This window comes from Triturus cristatus, chromosome 8, assembly GCF_964204655.1.
Source record: "Triturus cristatus chromosome 8, aTriCri1.1, whole genome shotgun sequence".
NCBI classification, from domain to species: domain Eukaryota; kingdom Metazoa; phylum Chordata; class Amphibia; order Caudata; family Salamandridae; genus Triturus; species Triturus cristatus.
This window is the reverse complement of record NC_140591.1, coordinates 51650726-51671021: the sequence shown is the minus strand read 5'-3', so window position 1 is coordinate 51671021 and position 20296 is coordinate 51650726. Positions and strand designations below refer to the sequence as shown.

Here is a 20296-nt window from a genome sequence, read left to right as displayed (position 1 = left end):
TTTAGCCCATGTGATGGCTTTTTTTCTCTAATCTTCATTGCTTAGCACTATTTCATTCAACATTTGTTAGTAGTGGAGGTCAGTCTTTGGAAGGGCCAGACTCCTGGTGAAGGGAACGCACAACATGACTTGGAGACTGTCTGCAATCAAATGATTTTCCGTGAAATTATACCAGTGATGGAAAGGCTCTATAGTTTCAGGAGCGGAAGCTCAAAACTGATCAACTCAGAGATCGGGTATTACCTGGGATCATCCTCCTGCCCGTCCTCATACTTGTCTCATTTTGAAGTTACTCCTACGTCATAAGGTGCCTGGCAGACGTCTTGGATGTATTACAGTTTCTTGTCCTTCCGCCATGGTCCTCTATTCTAACATTGTCGGATAGTCTGCTGATTACTCCGTGCTCTTTTTGTGACCAAGACAAATGTGTCTGATTTAATGAGCTAATAAAATAATTTTACAGAACACTCTGTTCATTGTTGTCAGATGGGATTGAAGCAGCTGGAGATGCAGATTATATTGGTGTTTTCCCAATTTGCTGATGGACGAGATTTTAGAGCAGTGTGAATTCAGTGTCTTCTTCGGTTCTTGACCCCGCTCTGCTGACATTTCGTAGGATTGTTCCTAATATTTTGTCTTTCTTTCAGATGATCCAGTTGCAGTTTATGTGGCTTCTCAGAGTTGTACTGATGAAATGACACTGTTTCAGCAAGAGACTGAGGATGACACAGTAAACGCAGGTGGGGCTATGTGAGTGGTGCAATGATTTGGCAAGTATGTGTAATTTGTACATCAGTGAAAGTTACTTCACTGTTTTTCACTCCATAATAAAACTTTTGCTTTGGTTAGTAATTGAAAACATGCACGCCATTCAGATTATTTCAGTTTGTTTGTTAAAAATACAAGCATAATTATATGGGGAAATATGAGATCTGGGTTTAAGCTAGTAGACCAGAAGTGAAGTGTTGATTTGTGGTGATCAAGACATACGTATTTTGATTAGGAAGGAATAGGAGCATGCATATTATAGCGAAGCAACGGGTTTCATAGAAATGAATGAAACTCTGCATACACTTGCTATAGAATACACGCTTTAGACAGTGGCCTGCCATTCTGGACGAGTTCACACAAAGTGGTTCCGCATGTGAGCAACTTTTGTCTGTGAGTGAGTATGGGTAAAGACCTCTATTCAAACCTATAGTCTACATATCCCTCTCAGAACATTAGTATGGAACAGTTACTATTTTTATTAGCACGAGTGGTGGGTTCATCCACCTCTGTTTATTTAGCGCTAAGTCTTTATTGCATTTTCAGGCCAAACCTATTAAGCTTGTGTTTGTAGGACCAGGCTAAGCCATCAGCTGATCATGGACATTGCTAAGGTTGTCTAAGGACAGATGTCCCGTGCTCGCTGTTTGTGCCTTCATGTTCATCGTCTGTAGTGTCAGCATGTTGTGGAATTGAGAGTATCTTTCTTTTGTTAGAGACACTTGGTCGATTGTTTTGGCGAAATCATTAAACACTGTAAACTTTTTTTCTTTTGTTTACGAGCAGTACATATGAACATTTGAGGTGGGCTGGTAATAATTATTGGCAATAATTGGATATGTATTCAACTTAAAGCACAGACCCCCAACTTCAGATATTGATTTTTATTCTCTTTCATGCCTCCTCACTTTACATATATGTCTGGCCAAAGCAAAAACTGACATTTTGTACTTGGATTACAAAGTTTTACAAAAATACATTTGCATTATGCTATGGAAAGGTGATATCCCCTATCGGAGATTTCTTATTGGACAGAGTAAACTTTGTTCACCAATGTGAAGTTAGCACATTATGTTGATTATACAGTTCAGAAATGCCCTTTTTGTGAAGTCATTTTTAACAGATCTCCTTGTGTTCCTCTGATACATCATCCTTCTAGCCAGTCCTTGTTCATGGGCTACAACAGGGCTACATGGTACTCCCAGACTTTGGAACAAATTACCTTAGGTCGACCTCCAGGTGAATAGTTTTGTTGGGGGCACAACTGCTCAACCCTATAGTGGGCCTCCAAATAAGAGTTTCTATTTTGCAAAACAATCACACAATAAACTCCCTTATGGGTGGCATCGATGCTACTGGGGCGATAGGTCTTGAGGAATTTACAGAATGGGACTCCCTTTGAATTACACTGCTGGGAAATGTGGCAACCGATGTGAGAATCAAAACATCAGTAACATTACAGGAGGAGTTTGGATTAGTGTGGACTAATTTCTGTCACTGCTTACAAGTCGCCATGCTCCCATTCCTGACTGATCCAGAGAACATCCCTGAATTTAGTCCTCTTGATCCAAAGATCATAGTAGCACCGCTCACAGGGAAGATGTCTAAAATATACAAGTCACATTCCAGAAACTTAGAAGTAATTGGAAGGAAGTCGTGGGGAATATGGATGCTAAGGATTGGCAAAGGGCTTCAATGGCATGCCAAATTTAATTCCAGATGTTTTCATATTCCAAAAGGGTGAGTTAAGGGGACATTGTTATCTTAAATTTGAAAAATAAAAAAAATAAAGCAGCTGTTTGAATGAAAGGATTTATATGAAATCTGGGCCAGAAAAATCATCGAAATTGAGTGGTCCATCACAGATTAAAATCCCTGAATGTGAGAGATATTGAGTGCTCAGAGAGCTGTCTATGGATGATGGTAATATCAACACCCTCATAGGGAAAGGATTTAGAAATTGGTGGAAAAGGCATGGCAGTGACCATATCTGATTCAATAATACATGTTTAGAACAACTGTAGGAATGAACATGCTTACACACATTTATTACTACATTGCAAAGGTTAAATTACAGTTTATTACAATACTACAACATGATCCGCTGTTCCTGCTTATTCATATCGTGTGTATATTGTGTCGGTGCGAAGCCAGCAATTTAATGCGAGGCCTCTTAGAACCCCCTCTGGCTCAGAGTACTACCACTTCCCCAGGGCCATCCTGAATTTAAATAATATGAGGGGAGCCACGCACTCGGCCCCGGGGACTGCCACCTCTCAGTGCAGGTCCAAAACAAAAGATGGGTCCCCCGCCTCCCTTCCTCCGGGAGCCATACATGGCCCTATAGACTGCCACCCCCCAGAGTTGGCTCCTGCTATGTCCCGTGGTGCCCGCCTCGGGACATAGCTGTTTGCTATTGCTTGGCAGGAGCTTTACAACTCCTGCCAAGCCATAGCAAACTGTGTTTGCTTTCAGCAAGTGAGAGCATTTTCAAGAGCAATTGCTTTGACACACAGGGATCTGCATGTTTAGCAGCTCCCTCTCTGTCAAAGCAATGCCAGCTCCCGCAGGAGGCGGGGAGCTGGCAGGAACCGTGGGGGCCTTGAAGCCCCCCACCCCCCACCCCCCAGGTGGGACCAGGGCACACATAGAGGCTGGGCCCCAGGCAAATGGGTCCCATGGGCCGAAATTGGCCCGGGAGAGGGTGGTGCCAGAAGCCCGCCCCCTTCTCCATCACTGTACAAACGTGCCTCCTGGTGCACTTCTAGTTGGGGGATTAAGTCCCTTTGGTTCCAGGGGGTCCTTGGGGGGGCCAACAAGCCCTTCTGTTACCTGCAGTAAGTCCCATACAGCAGAATAGCTGAGAGGTGTTCGCAGGCCATGCTCCCTTTCTCCACCACTTTGCAAACATGACTACTAGTTAAAGAAACCATAGTAATTAACTTAAAAACCCAAAGATTACAGGGACATTATAGTTCGGAGATAACATTTGAAAAACCTTAGCAATTCACTCAAAAAATAAAGGTTACAGGGACATTATAGTTAGGCTCAGATTTCACTCGTACAAAACCAGTAAAATTCAACAGTTAGTTACCTGAGCTAACTATAACTTAAACACCTGCAATGCACTGCTTTTCACCTCACAAAATTACATCACTCATGACATGGTCAGTGACATCGCTGATATCTCAAATGACATTCCTGATGTAGCCACTGACCATCTACAGACCCACTCGCACCCCTATATAACCTCTTGTACGCCCACTCATGCTCCCACCCAACCACTCACATACTCATTTGCAGACCCATACCAGTACTCATTTATCCACTCACTCCTCCATAGATGCACTCACACACCAGCACAACCACTCACTAATACAGCCATTCACACAACCATTCACTCACCCATATAGCCACTCACACACCCACGTATTTACCTACGGTCACACACACAAACACCGACCCCCGCACCCATACAACCTCTCAGCACGGCCACTCACTCAGCCACACAAACACTTGCCCACACAACCGCTTGCATACCCATTCACACATCGATACAAGCACTCACACATCCGCTCAGTCACCCATACAGCCATTCATACTGCCACTCTCCAGTACAGCTACTCGCACACCAACTCAATTAACCAAACACCCACTCAAACAGCCACTCCATCACCCATACAGCCACTTACTCACTGATTCACTTACTCATACATCCATTCAGGCACCCACTCACTCTCCCATACAGTCACATACCCACTTACCCACCCATAGAGCCACTCACACTGCCACTCACTCATATGGCCACTGACACCTACTCGCTCACAAATACAGCCACTCAGACAGCATCTCACTCACCCACACAGCTACTCGCACACCCACTTATACACCCATAAACACAAGGATACAATCACTCAGCCACTCACTAATATATGTTAGAAGTAGTATCACCGCATAGTAGTGCACCTAGTATACTAATTAAACTTTTATAGTAGGTTAGTATATATGTTTAACACTCCTAAACAAGTAAAAACTCAATCAATTGATAATGCCATCAGTGATGTCATCAGTGATGTCACTGACCATGTCATGAGTGATGTAATATGTGAGGTCATAAGCAGTGCATTGCGTGGGCGTAAGTTATAGTTAGCTCGGGTAACTATAACTGCTGAATTTCACTGGTTTTGTACAAGTGAAATCTGAGCCTAACTATAACATAATTGTAACCTATGTTTTTTTTTCAACTACTAAATTCCGCCTTAGGAAAAAGCACGGCACTCTGGATGCACATCACAACCTTGTTCACGATAAAGACGCCATTTTTATTCTAAACATTAATTCTCATCCAGGGGATACTCATCAATAGTCCTAATCTATGAATAATCCCCGCCCATGTGCGGGATCCCGGAGCATATAGAAAATACGTGTGTGTGTGTGTATGTATGTATGTATGTATATATATATATATATATATATATATATATGTATGTGTGTATATATATATATATATATATATATTCACTTAAAAAACCATAGGTTTCACACATGTTATAGTTAGCTGGGCATTTCACTCGTTACCATTGAAATTTCCACGTTAGTCGCGTGAGTTATAGTTGCCTGCACTAACTATAACGTGGAAATTTCAATGGTTTTTCACGAGTGAAATGCCCAGCATGTGTGAAACCTATAGTTTTTTCAGTGAATTTGTACGTTTTTTTAAATGCTAATTTATGTATTTATTTATTTTTTTAAAGTTTTTTCACCGTGCGCGTACCGTATGTTTTATATATGTATATCTCAAGGTCGATGGAAGAATAAATGGGTATATAAGTGTCTAAATGGATGATTTGTTTTTGAAAAATTGATTGTGTAACTGACTGATTAAGTGTATCATAGTGAATACATGGCTTAGTGAGTAATGTTTAAATATGTAAATATCTGTATCAGTCTCTCACTGTGTGTATAAGTGGCTGCATGGGTTGGTGAGTAGCTACATGGGTGTCTATATAGGTTATTAGTTGGTTTTTTGAGTATCAGTCTGAGTGTCTGCATGGTTCGGTGGGGGGTATTACGTAGTGCATAGGTGCATGAATGAGTGACTCACTGTTTGTATGTGTTGAACACAGCATGTGTGCAGGACTGTATGGGTGGATGAGTGTGTGTATGGGTGTGTTAGTGAGTGAATGACTGTCTCAATAGTGTCTTTGAGTAACTACATATGTTTTAAACTAATATATGTGACTATTGGTGTATATATGTGAGTATATGTGAGAGTGAGAGATTGAAAGAGTTCCTGTATGAATAAGTATGTGTTTCTATAAGTGATTGTTTAAAAGACTAAGTATGTGTAAGTTTCCGTAGAAGTAAGTATGGTGGTGTGTGTATAACTGTATATGCAAGTAAATGTATGTTTGATTTTTTTATTAGCATGAGTGACTATGTGTGTGAGTAACTCTATGGATGAGTGGCATTGTGTAACAGGATGTATAGGTGTATGAGTACATATGATGAGTGAGTACATGTATGAGTGACTGTATAGGACTGTTGGTGAATGAGTGGATGTGTATGTGGATCTTAGAATTACTGAAGAGGTTGTTGTAACTGGTATTGGTATGTCGATTGTTTTGAAAATTTTAGTCTCTATTTTTGAATGTGTGTATCAAAGGTTATATTAGGGTGAGAGGAGGTCTGCCACTCTATCACAAGGATGATGTCATCAGTGATGTCATGAGTGATGTCACTGACCATGTCATGAGTGATGTAATATGTGACGTCATCAGCAGTGCATTGCGGGCGCGCGAGTTATAGTTAGCTGAACTAACTATAACGGGGGAATTTCAATGGTTTTGTACAAGTGAAAAGTCCAGCTAACTATAACACCCCTGAAACCTATAGTTTTTTCAGTGAATTTCTGAGGTTTTTTAAATGCTAATTCCTAACTATAACGTGCCTGAAACCTATGGTTTTTTCTGTGAATTTCAAAGGTTTTTTTAAATGCTAATTTCTAACTATGCCTACAGAGATAGGACTTGTGAAGAAAGAAGAAAAAATGCACAGAAAGAAACAAAAGAAGTGCAGAAAGAAGCAACAGAAGTCCTCAAATATGAAGATAAGTGCAGGAAGAAGGATAACGTGCAGAAAGAACAAAAAGAAGAGAAGAAAGAAGCCTTGTTGCAAAATCATCCTGTACCCTCAACTTTTTCAGACGGATACTGGTGGTAACTGAGTCTGACTAACCAGTCCTAGAGCCAGTGCTATGTTAAAAGACACTTAGAATACAGTGAAAACACCTGCATACACTAGGGAACATTATGCGTTGGGGTCCCCCTGTGATTAGCATGACCTCCTCTGTAAGCCCCTAGTATATAATAGGGCATGGGGATTAAAACTACCTCTTAAAACAGGCCACAGGGCGTTTTTGCACACGTTAACTCAGGCCCCGTCCCCTCCCTTCACCACTGTGTAAACACGCCCTGTGTCCGTTTTTAGTTGGGAGATTAAGTTCATTTGAATCCTGAGGGTCCCTAGGGTCCAACTAGCCCACTAGGTACCTCCAGTAAGTGCCACAGAGCTGCGTTGCAGAGAGGTGTAAAAAGTGGCACGGCCTGGACCACCTCTCTGCAATGCAGCTCAGTGGCGCTTACTGGAAGCACTTGGTGGGCTAGTTAGCCCCCAGGGGCCCTCAGTATTGAAGGGAAATTATATCCCCAATTTAAAACGTGACATAGTGAGTGTTTGCACACGTCCCCTCAGGCCCCGTCCCCTCCCTTCACCACTGTGTAAACGCGCCCTGTGGCTGTTCTAAGTTGAGAGATTAAGTCCCCTTGAATCCTAAGGGTCCCTAGGGTCAAACTAGACCACTAGGTACCTCCAGTAAGCGCCACAGAGCTAGGTTGCAGAGAGGTGTAAAAAGGGGCTTGGCCTCAGAACACCTGTCTGCAGCGCAGCTCCCTGGTGCATACTGGAGATGCCTGTTGGGGGCGCGTTTGCAGAGTGCTGCACGGAGGGGGCATGGCCTCCGGCACGATGCCAGTCTTATTTTAATTTTATAAGAAGGGGGGCTGTGTGGTTCCCCTTCTTATTCTAATTTATTGGCCCTGATGACCCCATCCCCCAGGGCCTGTCTCCTAATTATATTTTTTTGACCCCAATCCCCAGGGCCGGCCACTGTTTTTTATTATTTTAAAAAAAAATATATTTATAGACACACCTAGGACATGCTGGACAAACCGTACGTACCTATCACCATGACGATTTGCGTGATATTCATTAAAAGGCGACTATGCATGCAATGAATCCACGTGGAATGTATTTACACCACTAGTGAAGCTCTGACATGTCTGATGCCCTACCGTGCCTAAAGCCGGTAGACACCCTTGTCGTTTATTTATACAAACATGGGTAGCTATTGACGGGCACATTTAATACACATGCACACCAAGCCATTCAAAGGGGGATTCGACAAAAATTCAACTAAAACTATGCACGAAACCCCCCTCACGGTTAATAAAACACACATCCACTGCCGGATGTGTAATACTTTTTATTTTACTCTCTGGAAAGGGGACGAACATCACTTGAGAGTCACAGCGCGCGCCAGGCAGAGCCCAATGCTGTGTTACACCCACCATTGCCTGCCGAGTGCCACACACCTCTGTGTTGTATTCCACTAGCTAGTGCATAAGCTATGACACTCTCTAGCCCATGTGCACTGTAACACCACCCCGTGAATATGTCATGCCACACTTGTCTTCGCACGGGTTATATTGCCCCATCTAACGTGCCTTCCTCGATGCCTATGTTATAACGCACAGTGCTATGCCATACATATTACAATCTGGGATCCATATCTTTGTCACAGTGCATATGCAACGTTACACTCCAAGGCGCATATCGCATAGCACGCGCTAGTGCCTGTGCTATCTCGCGCTCTCCAATGAATCTGTCATTGCGCACAATGTATTGCATATTATATTTCACGCCCGGTTCATCTTATATCACACTTTTTGGTGCATAGTTTATACCATACACTATATCTAGTTTTCATTTTCAATCGTGCTCTCAGGACTATGTTCTATATAACACTGTGTTCACCTACCCTTTTTACGGGCATTACATTTTGCAATAGGGGGTGGAGGGTCAGGGGGTGTTTCTGCCAAGTGAGCCCGGAGTCACGGTCACAAACGTCCTCTTCTTCCTGAATAAAAGTGAGATTATGCTGCATACTTGTTCATATTTTAAGTAGTTCGCACAGACACAATGTTTTAAAAACAATAAAGTTCCTAATACCCGCCTTCTCTGAACAGTTAGCTTGCTGCCCCATCCCCCTCCTCCCTATCCTCTGTTGTGTGAATCCATGGACTAGCCTCCTCCCTCCTGCCATGCATGGTCTGATGTGCTGCCACTGCCCTCAATTTAGTATGATGTACCAGTCCACTCCTCCTGCCCTCCATTGCCCAATTCTATGCCCCATCATTGACCTCCTGCTTAAACTCTGTGCTTAGCTTGCTGCCCCTATTCTCCTTCCCCCTGCCCTCCGATGTCTTTGTGCATGCCCCTGCTCCATCCTTTTTGCCCACCATGTCCCATGGACCTGCCACTCCTATCTACTCTGAGTGTTCTGTTGAGCTGCCACTCCCCTCCCACCTGCCTAGCATTGTCAGATGACTGTAACCTGTCCCTGCCACCTCCACCCTGCCTGTCCACATGCCATGCCCCTATCCTCTTCCTCCTGTCCTACATGGTCCATTGTACTGTCACACCCTTCTGCCCTCCCTGGTCTGTTGTGCTGCAACTGCTCCTCCTGCCTGCCCCGTGTGGTCTGTTGTGAGGCCCCTTCCCCTGAACTTTCTTGTCTGTGCACAGGTCCTGACCCTCCCTTCTATCCTTCATCGTCCTTTGTGCATGCCCCTGCACCCTCCTTCTTGCCCATCATAGCTATTGTGCTGCCACTAACCCTCCCACTTGCCATGCATGGTCTTCGGTGCTGCCATGGCCCCTCCCACCTTCCCTGTGTGGTCAGTTAGCTGCCCCTGACCACCTCCCACCTTCCCTCCATGGTCTGTGTGTATGACATCATAGTCTCATTGTTGCTCTCCATGGTGTGTCTTGCCTCTAGTGCCCATCCTGCCTGACCTCCATGGCTATCTTCCTGCTCCTGCCCTGCCCCCTTTCCCCCAGCCCTCTGTTTACATGTGCAGACCCCTACTCCCTCCCTCCTGGCTTGTCTGTTCCATTGAAATGCCCCTGATCCGTCCCCCCTGCCCTTTATGGTCTGTTATGCTGCAGCTTTCTCTCCTGTCTGTCCATTATGGTCAGCTAGCTACCATTGCCTCTTGCCCCTCTGTTCTCTGTTGTCCATGTGCATGGTCCTGTCCCCTCCCTCTTGCTTTCTGTCAAGAATTCCTGTCATACAAGGGAAACACGCCCTTATGTAAACAGGAGAGCTGTTACATAACTCAAGGAAAACACGCCCTTATGTAAACAGGTGAGCTGTTACATAACTCAAGGGAAACACGCCCTTATGTAAACAGGAGAGCTGTTACATAACTCAAGGGAAACACGCCCTTATGTAAACAGGAGAGCTGTTACATAACTCAAGGAAACACGCCCTTATGTAAACAGGAGAGCTGTTACATAACTCAAGGAAAACACGCCCTATAAAGGGAGGAACCGGGAGGTACAACGCTGTCGGATATTGTGTTCACACCGACGTACCTGCTTCATGAAGAGCAGTGTTCCGGAGTGGTGCTCCAGTAAGGCAAGAACGGAGGTAGGTCGAGTCGTTACTCCCTGGGCCGTGTCTTGCCCCATCGTCACCTGTGAAGGACCCGGAAGCTCTACCGGTCAACCATTGAGCTTCGCTTTTTGACTCGGCTGAGTCCAAGCGCAGTGGCGCTTTTGCTGGTTGGAGTCGTAACTCCCAGCCCGACCAGAGACACAGGGACTGCCAGCTGTAACGCACACCAGGAGGTGTTTGCCGCGTTACAGACTCGGAAGTCCACAGGATCGATCGAGCGGCTGCTCTCGGTTCAGTCTTCTTGCTTGTGATTGGGGTATCGGTGACGCATCACCAGGAGGTGACTCCGCGTCCCGGTGCAGTCTGAGGAAGAGGTTGAGCGGCTGCTCCCTTCAGGTAGAGACCCCGGCTGGGTGTTTCCCTGACTCCTCGATTCTCCCCAACACTCTTCGTGCCCCTCACAGCCTACCGATTGGCATTGTCGGCCATTTCATTTCTGCCCTCTGTTGGCATACGCCGGGACCGGCGTATATGCAGAGGACGGTTAGGACCATCCGTGCTGTGGGCTGGTAACGTACTTAGCCTGGAGGATTCCAGTGACTATAACTTGTTTATTCTTTGTATTCTATTTGCCTTCATTAAAACAACTAACCCTTCACTAGTGGTTGCGTCCTCATTGTCGTGTCTGTTAAACGATCCTGAGACGTTCAGGGCGTTACACTTTCTATGGATTGTTGTGCTGCACTCCCGTCCTGCATGCCCTGTGTGGTGTATTGTGCTGCTGCAAACCCTGATGCCTGCCCTGCAGGGTCAGTTTGGTGCACCTCTCCATGTCCCTCCTGTCCTCTGTTATCCAAGTCCATGTCCCTATCCCATTTCCTTCCATGATCCAATGTACCATACTTGCGAACATTTTGAACTTGGTAAGAGGGAGATTTTGAAAAAAAACTGGGGTATTGATTTTCCCCTTTGAGTTACATTGAAAAAGAGGAGATTGTAGACAGGAAACAGATCAAATAAAGCCCATTTGAGCTTAAAAACATTGGACGTTTCCTGGCTGAATCGGATCTGTTGGCATGTATGGTTGTACTACCATTGCCTCTTCCTTCTGCCCGTAATGGTCTATTACATTGCCACAGCCTCTCTTGCAAGTCCTGTATTGTTGGTTTGTTGCCCCTGCCCCCCTTTCCACTGCCCTCCATAGTCTGTTGTGCTTCCACGGCCCTTCCTGCCTGCTCAGTGTGGTTAAATTGTTGCCTTTGCACCCTCCTACCTGCCTTCAATTTTCAGAGTCCGTGCCCCTGGCCTCTGCCTCTCAACAGTATCCTAATGAACAACTAGATTGCTGCTAACATTCTATATTTATTACAAAAGTGTGGAACGCTTGACATCATCTTGATGTAATCAAAACTGTAATACCTAGAGCATTTCCTTTAGAAATTACATATATGAGAGGGTCTTATTGGCATCAAAATTATGGTTAGTGCTCTAAAAGACTAAAATAAGGACATATTTTCTGAGTTTTCAAATAGCGACAAAGCACTTTTAAATTATTTGTTATCTTTGTTTTTTTATCCAGTTGACCACTTGATTAAATGTTGCACTTAGGGGAGAGGATGTGGTGTTACTTCCAGAACTGCAGACTTTGCAACTGGGGAACCAGGTTGAAGTTTCTGCTTCAGCTCGACATTCTGTGATTCTGGTCAAATCACTTAGTCTCCCCATGTCTACAACCAAAATGAATTTGTTCTTGTGTGATGTAACCAATGCTCATGTAAAGCACACCAATACCTGACAAGTCTGCACTATATAACACTGCAAAAACACAAAATAATAAGTGTTTTGCACACTTCTGTCATTGGGCTAAATTTGGGCTACATCTGGGTGATTTTGGGCTACATTTGGGCTCTTTTGTCTCCGGTGGCCATCTTGGGAGATTTATTTGTTATGAAGTTTCCTAATTTCCTCATGTACTGCAGTCTCCTCAGTAGGAAATGCTTTCAGTTTTTTACTTTGATTCCATCATGAAGGTATTCAGATATGTCACACATTTGCCATAAATTCTGAATGTTAGCACTCTAGTTGCTCACTAGATCACTGTAGTAAAACTACTGTTCACCATGGAAGTCTGCTCCTGGTATTAAAAGTGCATGTTTCAGTCTGCATGTCAGAATTTTTTAATGAAATAGAAGAGGATTTGAGAAGTCACTCAAAATGTGCCCTCATTTTCTTTCTTCAGCATTAATCATAATTTCTATGGCAAAATGAACCCCCGCATTGTGTTCCTTTTTAAATTAAATGTTACCAGTTTATTCCAATCAAGATGGCTTCAGGTGTGCCATACTTTTGTCATAATGAAGACAGTAAGCGCTCTAGTTGTTTTTAAGAACATTCTGGGACATTCTGCCATTGGGCTATACTTGGGCTACATCTGGGTGATATTTGGGCTACATTTGGGCTCTTTGGTCTCTGTTGGCCATCTTGGGAGACTTATTTGTTATGAAGTTTCCTAATTTCCTCATTTCCTGCAGTCTCCTCAGTAGGAAATACTTTCAGTTTTTTACTTTGATTCCATCAAGAAGGCATTCAGATGTGTCACACATTTGCCATAAATTCAGAATGTTAGCACTCTTTTTGCTCATTAGATCACTGTAGTAAAGCTACTGCTCACCAGGGAAGTCTGCTGCTGGTATTGAAAGTGCATGTTTCAGTCTGCATGTCAGAATTTTTTAATGAAATAGAAGAGGATTTGAGAAGTCACTCAAAATGTGCCCTAATTTTTCTTTCTGCAGCACTAATCATACTTTTTATGGAAAAATGAACCCCCTCATTTTGTTCCTTTTTAAATTCAATGTTTTAAGAGTTACCACTTTAATCCAAGCAAGATGGCTTCAGGTGTGCCATACGTTTATCATAAGTAGGACTGTTAGCGCTCTAGTAGTTCTTTGGAACACTCTGGGAAGCTGCAGTAGAACACAAAGGAATCAACTGACAGTCTCTGCCCTTGTTGGATGTACATGTTTTACTGAAAATGTCAGACTTCATTCTCACATGACTGAGAAAGATAATGTGAATTTACAGAAAATAAGCTCTCAGTTTAGCTTATAGATCACCTTCCAAACCTCTGTGGGAAAAGCATGAGAAAATATTTTTCTCTCAATCGTGATATCCCAGCAGAAGGCTTTTTCACATGGTGAAATCACCTTAGAACATACCACAATTCCTAAAATGAGTATGGTACCGTCAACAAATGATTTATAATGTAACTAAAGTCTTAAAAACTTCTATTAACTGCAATGCTTTTTAATGAGGTGCTATCATGTATATTGGTCCCAAGATGGCTGCCAACACTTCTTGGATGAAGTGCTGACAGCCAATCAGATCTCAGGATGAGATGTGTGGTTAGGCTCCGCCCACATATATATATGCTTTTAAATGCTATTTTCTCAGGAAATACTGAACAGATTTACACCAGACCTGCAAAAGGCACTTCTGTGACCTTATGGCTACCTCTCTGCCAAATTTCAAGTAATTCTGTTCAGCCGTCCGGGCTGTAGCTGTGTCTAAAGGTCCTATGGAAAAATGCATGGGGAAAACGTGTTTTGGTACCCCCCCTTTTTTCTCGGCCCCTGCTTGACGAATCACCCCGAGACTTTCAGAGTAGGAGCTGAACGGAGCGCCCCATTAGTTTTGAAAATTTCGTGAGAATTCGTCAACCGGCGCCAAAGTTATTCACAATAGAATTTTGAGATTTCCTATGGAAACTAGGTTGTAACTATAGCTATCTACTAGCGACCGCCAGTAGATTATTTTTATATATATATATATATGTGTGTATATATGTATGTATGTGTGTGTGTGTATATATATATATATATATATATATATATATATATATATATATTCACTGAAAAAACCATAGGTTTCACACATGTTATAGTTAGCTGGACATTTCACTCGTAAAAAACCAATGAAATTCCCCCGTTATAGTTAGTGCAGGCAACTATAACTCACGCGACCGCAATCCTCTGCTAATGATGTCAAATATTACATCACTGATGACATATGTGTCTTTATGAAAAATAAATATTTGTAATATATGTATAGCTAAAGATACAGTATTAGCATCAACAGAGGATTGCGGTCGCGTGAGTTATAGTTGCCTGCACTAACTATAACGGGGGAATGTCATTGGTAGTGAAATGTCCAGCTAACTATAACATGTGTGAAACCTATGGTTTTTTCAGTGAATTTGTACGGTTTTTTAAATGCAAATTTTTTTTTGAGATTTTTGGTAAACCTATGTATAAAATAATATATGTACTATATCCTGCATTATGGAATGGTTATTTTTTTTTTATGCATTTTTTTCCGTGCGCGTACGGTAAGCTGACGCTACGCGCTCCGTACGTCATAAGTACAGTGCGCTTACGTGATACGTACGTGACGTACGCATACACGCATGCGTGTCGCGCGGAAGCAACGTCGCGGTTACGCAGGGGCGTGTAATGCGCGAGTGCGTCTTACGTACGCGCTCCGTAAGCGTCACGTTTGCGCATGCGTACTTGTTTACGAGCGCGTACCGTAAGCTTACGGAGCGCGCACGGTAGGTCATGTGATCCACAAAGAACACTTTTCATTGGTTGAAACTACTTTCAGTTCCAGAAACTTCCCACACCACACCCATTCCCCTGACTACTGCTTGAGATCCCCTAGGAGAAGGAGCTGAATTGACATTGAGATACAATGGCAGAGCAGCAGACCTCTTCTGAGAGTGAGCCTAGCAGCACCATCATCAGACAGAGAAGGAGGAAACAAAAGGATTCTTTTGTGTGGGAGTATTTTACTTTTCCAGAGGGGCAGAAAAAGGTCAATGCTCCATTGGTCACTTGCACACTTTGTGACCGTGTTTTATCTAGAGGAGATCAAAGGAAGAAGTATTCCTTTGGAAATCACTCTATAATGAGACACATTAGGGGATAAACATCCCAGGACCTTTGCTCGACATACTGAAGAAAACTCTTCAGTAAGTCACCGGAGCCCAACCTCAGAAGCTCAGCCGAGTACATCATCGGCAGCTCAGCTGAGCCCTTCCTCTGAGGTGGGAGCATCACCTTCTTCTGCTCCTCTGGACATTAACCCTCGATTTCGGAGGGTTTCAATGAGGTGTACAACGTGTTGTGGTCTTATTGTTTTTGGGGAGACCAGTGTTTCCCTTATTAACAATAAGATAGACCAGCGCGTTTGTAGACGCTCATAATATTCCCATTCTTTCTTTCCTCCATCCCTGTATTAACCCAACGGCTCTTTTAAGAGCCAACCTTACCTCACAATTTTTTTTATTTTTTTTTAAGCTTTCCTTTTTGAAAATTTTTTTTTGCCGTGCGCGTACGGTACGCCTAATCGCGGAATAGGTACGCAAAGTTCGCGGAATTTTTCCTCACGGAATTTCTCCGTTTACGCCGTGCGCGGACGCTACGCGCATTCGGTGATTTTTCAAAAAAAAAATTAAAATACATTTTTGCCCTTGGGGGTCCTTCTGGGACCCCCTGACCAAGGCTAGGGGGTCAGGAACTGTCCAGCCTGCCCCCTTTTCACGTTATCCACCTTTGTTTTTCACCCCCTCAGACTGCGAGAGACAAAATGGCGGCCAACACTTCCTGGTTTCGACCGATTCGAATGTTTACTGAGATCTAACAACCAATCAGAATTGCGCTCGTGCACGGCGGCGTGCGCGTACGGTAAGCTTACGGTACGCGCTCGGAGCGCGCCTATATATATATATATATATTGATTTAAATGCTATTTTCTCAGGAAATACTGAACAGATTTACACGAGACCTTCAAAAGGCACATCCCTGACCTGACGGCTACCTCTCTGCCAAATTTCAAGTAATTCTGTTCAGCCGTTCGGGCTGTAGCTCGGACTAAAGGTCCTATGGAAAAATGCATGGGGAAAACACGTTTTGGGACCCCCCCTTTTTGTCAGCCCCCGCTTGACGAATCCCCCCGAGACTTTCAGGGTAGGAGCGGAGCGGAGCACCCCACCTATTTTGAGAATTTCGCGAGGATTCGTCAATCGGCGCCAAAGTTATTCCAAATAGAATGTTGCGGATTTCCTATGGAAACACGGTCCTAACTATAACTATCTACTGGCGACCGCCAGTAGATAATATATGTGTATATACATGTGTGTGTGTGTGTGTATATATATATATATATATATATATATATATATATATATATATATATATATATATATATATGTATGAAACGTATACATGCAGCCTAAAATGTTTCCAACATGGCAAAAATGCTGAAATTACATAGGTTTGCATTGTAGTACTCCTAACCCATAAGGAAACAAGCATTTACAATGCAACGGTCTCGTAATTGTTAAAGTTAGAGCTATTGGCATTGCTCATGACGTTTTTTTTGTTTAAGTCAAGTTAGCGCTATATAGAAACTGCCCAAAAAAGTGACGCGTCAGCAGCTGCTGCTCTCAGAACGACTCACCTCGGATGAAGAATCTAAACCGCCATTTTCAGCGTTCCACTGAAATCTAGAAGCTTCCGGTTTCACAGACGGCTGGTGATCACGCGCAAGGTTTAGCTGGACAGGACGCTTAAAAGGGCAGAGGTTCACTGCAATAAGGAATCGTAAGCTGCGTATCGGAGGAGCAGGGACCCATCCCATTTTCGCGGGCTGCTGGGCAAATGCTACGTGGGCGAGATGTGTGTCGACTTTCCGGTCTGTGGAAAGCCGATGCGTGCAGATCGGTGCACAGTGGACGAGTTTAGCTAAAAGTAGCTACTTAGGAGGTGGATTCAGAACCCATCTAACCCCCACTGCGCGTTTAAGCCTCGTCTTACCCTTAGTAGACGCAGGATCCTGGGTGGACATGCAAAATACCGCAACCAGAAACCGGAACAAAGTCCACAGTGGGCTTCGGCTCGATCAACTGTGCACCCATCCTGTTACCAAGGGAGCCGCCGTGAGAACAGAACCAAAGCACTCCCCGCCAACAAAAGGACACGAATAGCGTTCTCCAAAGCCACCTTTTTTTTTGTGCATATTTATATAGCGCGAACTCGACCCGAAGGATCAACAAGCGCAGCCTTCGGTAGCCGAGACCTAATACACACGAGAACGTCCCTGTTAAAAAAAGAAAAAAAACACACCCACCAGTGTAAAAGGGACGGGGCTTAAAAAAGAGAAAGAAGCGAAAAAACACACCCCCGAATCCGAAAAAGACGGGGCTTGAATTGACAGACAAAGCTCTTCTCCAATGGCTGACCAGCATTTAAGAGGCCAGCCAATGGAGAAGAGGGGTGGGTTCAAGCCCCACTACTGGAAAACATAAAATCTCGCCAGCGAGACTGCGCAAGCGCAGCCTTCGCTAGCCGAGACCTAAAAAGGAAGCACTAAACAATTGTCATACAATAATGCTTTATTGCCATAAAGCAAACTTGTAATTGCAGGCACTTGCCTGTAGGCTGCAGCAGAGTACTAAGAAACAAAGAAAACGGACACCTTGCCTTTAAGGCATTAGAGTAGGGGTACCGTGTCTTTAAGACCTGCAGGAGACCCCTTGCTACCATGATGCACCACAGGTGGTAGTTAGGTCAGTTCTTTTTGACGGTGCATATGCACCTGAGTAAATCTGCAATCAATGAACAATAACTTGAAGAGAATGCTCGTCCGGGGAGGTGGGTGAGTCGCTTATGACTTTGAGTATACCCCTGGATGAGAACTGATCCTTCTCATCCAGGGGCTACTCCTCAACAGTCCTAATCTATGACTAGAGTAGCAAGCCCATACCCAAAGTCTCGCGGACGAGCAACAGAGCATATAGAACATGAAGTAACATCACAATCAAACAGCAGTTATGCAAACAGTTATGCAAACAAATTCCTCAGTGTGGCAGTAACTTTGACGTCGTTTGAATCTTCATTAAATTTTCCAAACTAATTCTTTGTTCATATCCGCTCCTATGTTGAAAGTTTGGGGGTAATTCGTCAAGGGGGGGGGCCTAGAAAAAAGGGGTGTCCCCAAACATGTTTTCTCCATGTTCATTTCTATAGGCAACTTTAGACAAGGCTACAGGTCGAACGGGTGAACAGAATTACCCCAAATATGGCAGGAAGAAGGGCCTTGGTTTAGAAAACACGCTTTTGTTTATTTGGTGTAAATCCGTTCAGTAGTTTTGGAGAAATATCAACATTTACAGATATCAATATTTGGGAATTCTGCCTTCTGATTGGCAATGGGGTTACGAGCACGAGCTTGCTGCTTATTGGCTGCGAGAAGTGCGAGCGGTTGCAACTAGGAAGTGTTGGCAGCAATTTTGTGATTCTGTTTAAGCGATTACGGGGAAAAAAGGGCGGAAAGAGGAGGGTAGGAGCGCTGTGAGGTCTGTGGTGTGGTTATGGTAGGCTACACAGAGTGTGAAGTGAAGTATTCACCCCTAGCGGTGTGACAGTGCGGTTTTGCCCAGAGCGAGATGGTGCGGAGGTGAGGTGCTTGTACACTCTGGGATGAAACCGTGAGCTGATTGCTGTAAAGTGATGTGCTCTGGGTGCTGTAGCATACTGGCCGCTGTGGCATAGCTGTGCAAGTGGTGTTAGTATGGGTTTAGACTATAGCAGGAGTGGGATGCAAACTACTCATCCCTACTGGTCTGAAGACTCGAATGGAGTGTTTTAGCAAGCAGGAATAAAGAAATAATCTTGAAGAATATAATGCAGAATGTTGCAGTGCCACAGAAGACAAATGGTGAAATCGGGTGTGTTTAAGAAAATGGCTGTGTGGGATAAAGCAATGGAGTCTGCAAGTTGTATAAAAAGTGTTTTTATTTAAGTGCCATAAATGGAACCACTGTTGCAAGAGCTAAGGCATCCAGCTGAGGCAAACTCGAACCGCTTCTGCTGTATTCAAACCTAAGCTCCTGCATCCGTCAATTCCACATTACATGTTACAGTTCCATGTGACATAAACAATACCGATTTAGTCATGAATGACTGTAAATTGTAGAATGAAAATAAAGGTAGGATACGACTACCACACTGTGCCAACCAGTTCCTAAAAAATGCCTTGTTTTTGGATCTTGATCGCCAGCTCGTGATCAGAGGCTGAGGATGAGCTAATTTGTGTGAAAGGGCTTCGTGGATAACAGGCAGGCAGAGAGACGTGTGTACAAAGAATAGACATGGTATCAAAATGGATGTCGGGTTTAGGCTAATTTAGAAAGTAAAGAGTGTATTTGCATAGGCCATAAATCATCCATTCCTGGTTAGTGTGGAGACGTATGGGCCAATAATGAAAACAGAGTTCAAATGCCTAAGCATACGTAGAAAGTTATTATCTGAAAATAGTTCAATTGAAGTGTATTAAAAAATGTAATAGGAAAAAGTCAAAGTTGGAAAAAATCAATCCAAGAATAAAGTGAATTTCTTACAAGTCTTGGAGATTGCAGTCCGGAAGTTCTTAAGCGGCTTGAGATGCGTAATGTTCCAAGAGGCGATTGTTAAAATCATGTGAGAAAAGCGAAGCGATCCAATTCATATCCTCGAAGGGACAGTAATGTTCCTCGAATGTTGGAGCAGCAATTTGAATTGGCGGGCAATCTCCGATGTTGTCAAAGGTCGCACGTAGCTGGAGATCTTTTGCGGCTGCGCAGGAATCCCATTCCGCTAGGATACCTGTTTGCGTTGCATCCGCCATTGTGCCATTGCTCCACTGCCCGAACAATCAAGTTCATGGTTTTCAAGATACTCCATTACCTGCTGG

The 20296-nt window shown here is 43.8% G+C and overlaps 1 protein-coding gene across 2 annotated transcripts in view; it reads left to right on the top strand.

Annotated features, from left to right (window-relative positions):
- LOC146800044 (uncharacterized) overlaps positions 1 to 20296 on the top strand; it is a 426311-nt gene that overhangs the window by 153611 nt on the left and 252404 nt on the right. For both annotated transcript variants that reach the window (XM_085620951.1, XM_085620952.1), the window contains exon 8: positions 648 to 740. In XM_085620951.1, the coding sequence (XP_085477077.1) occupies positions 648 to 740 (93 nt within the window). The remainder of the gene's footprint in view (positions 1 to 647; positions 741 to 20296) is intronic.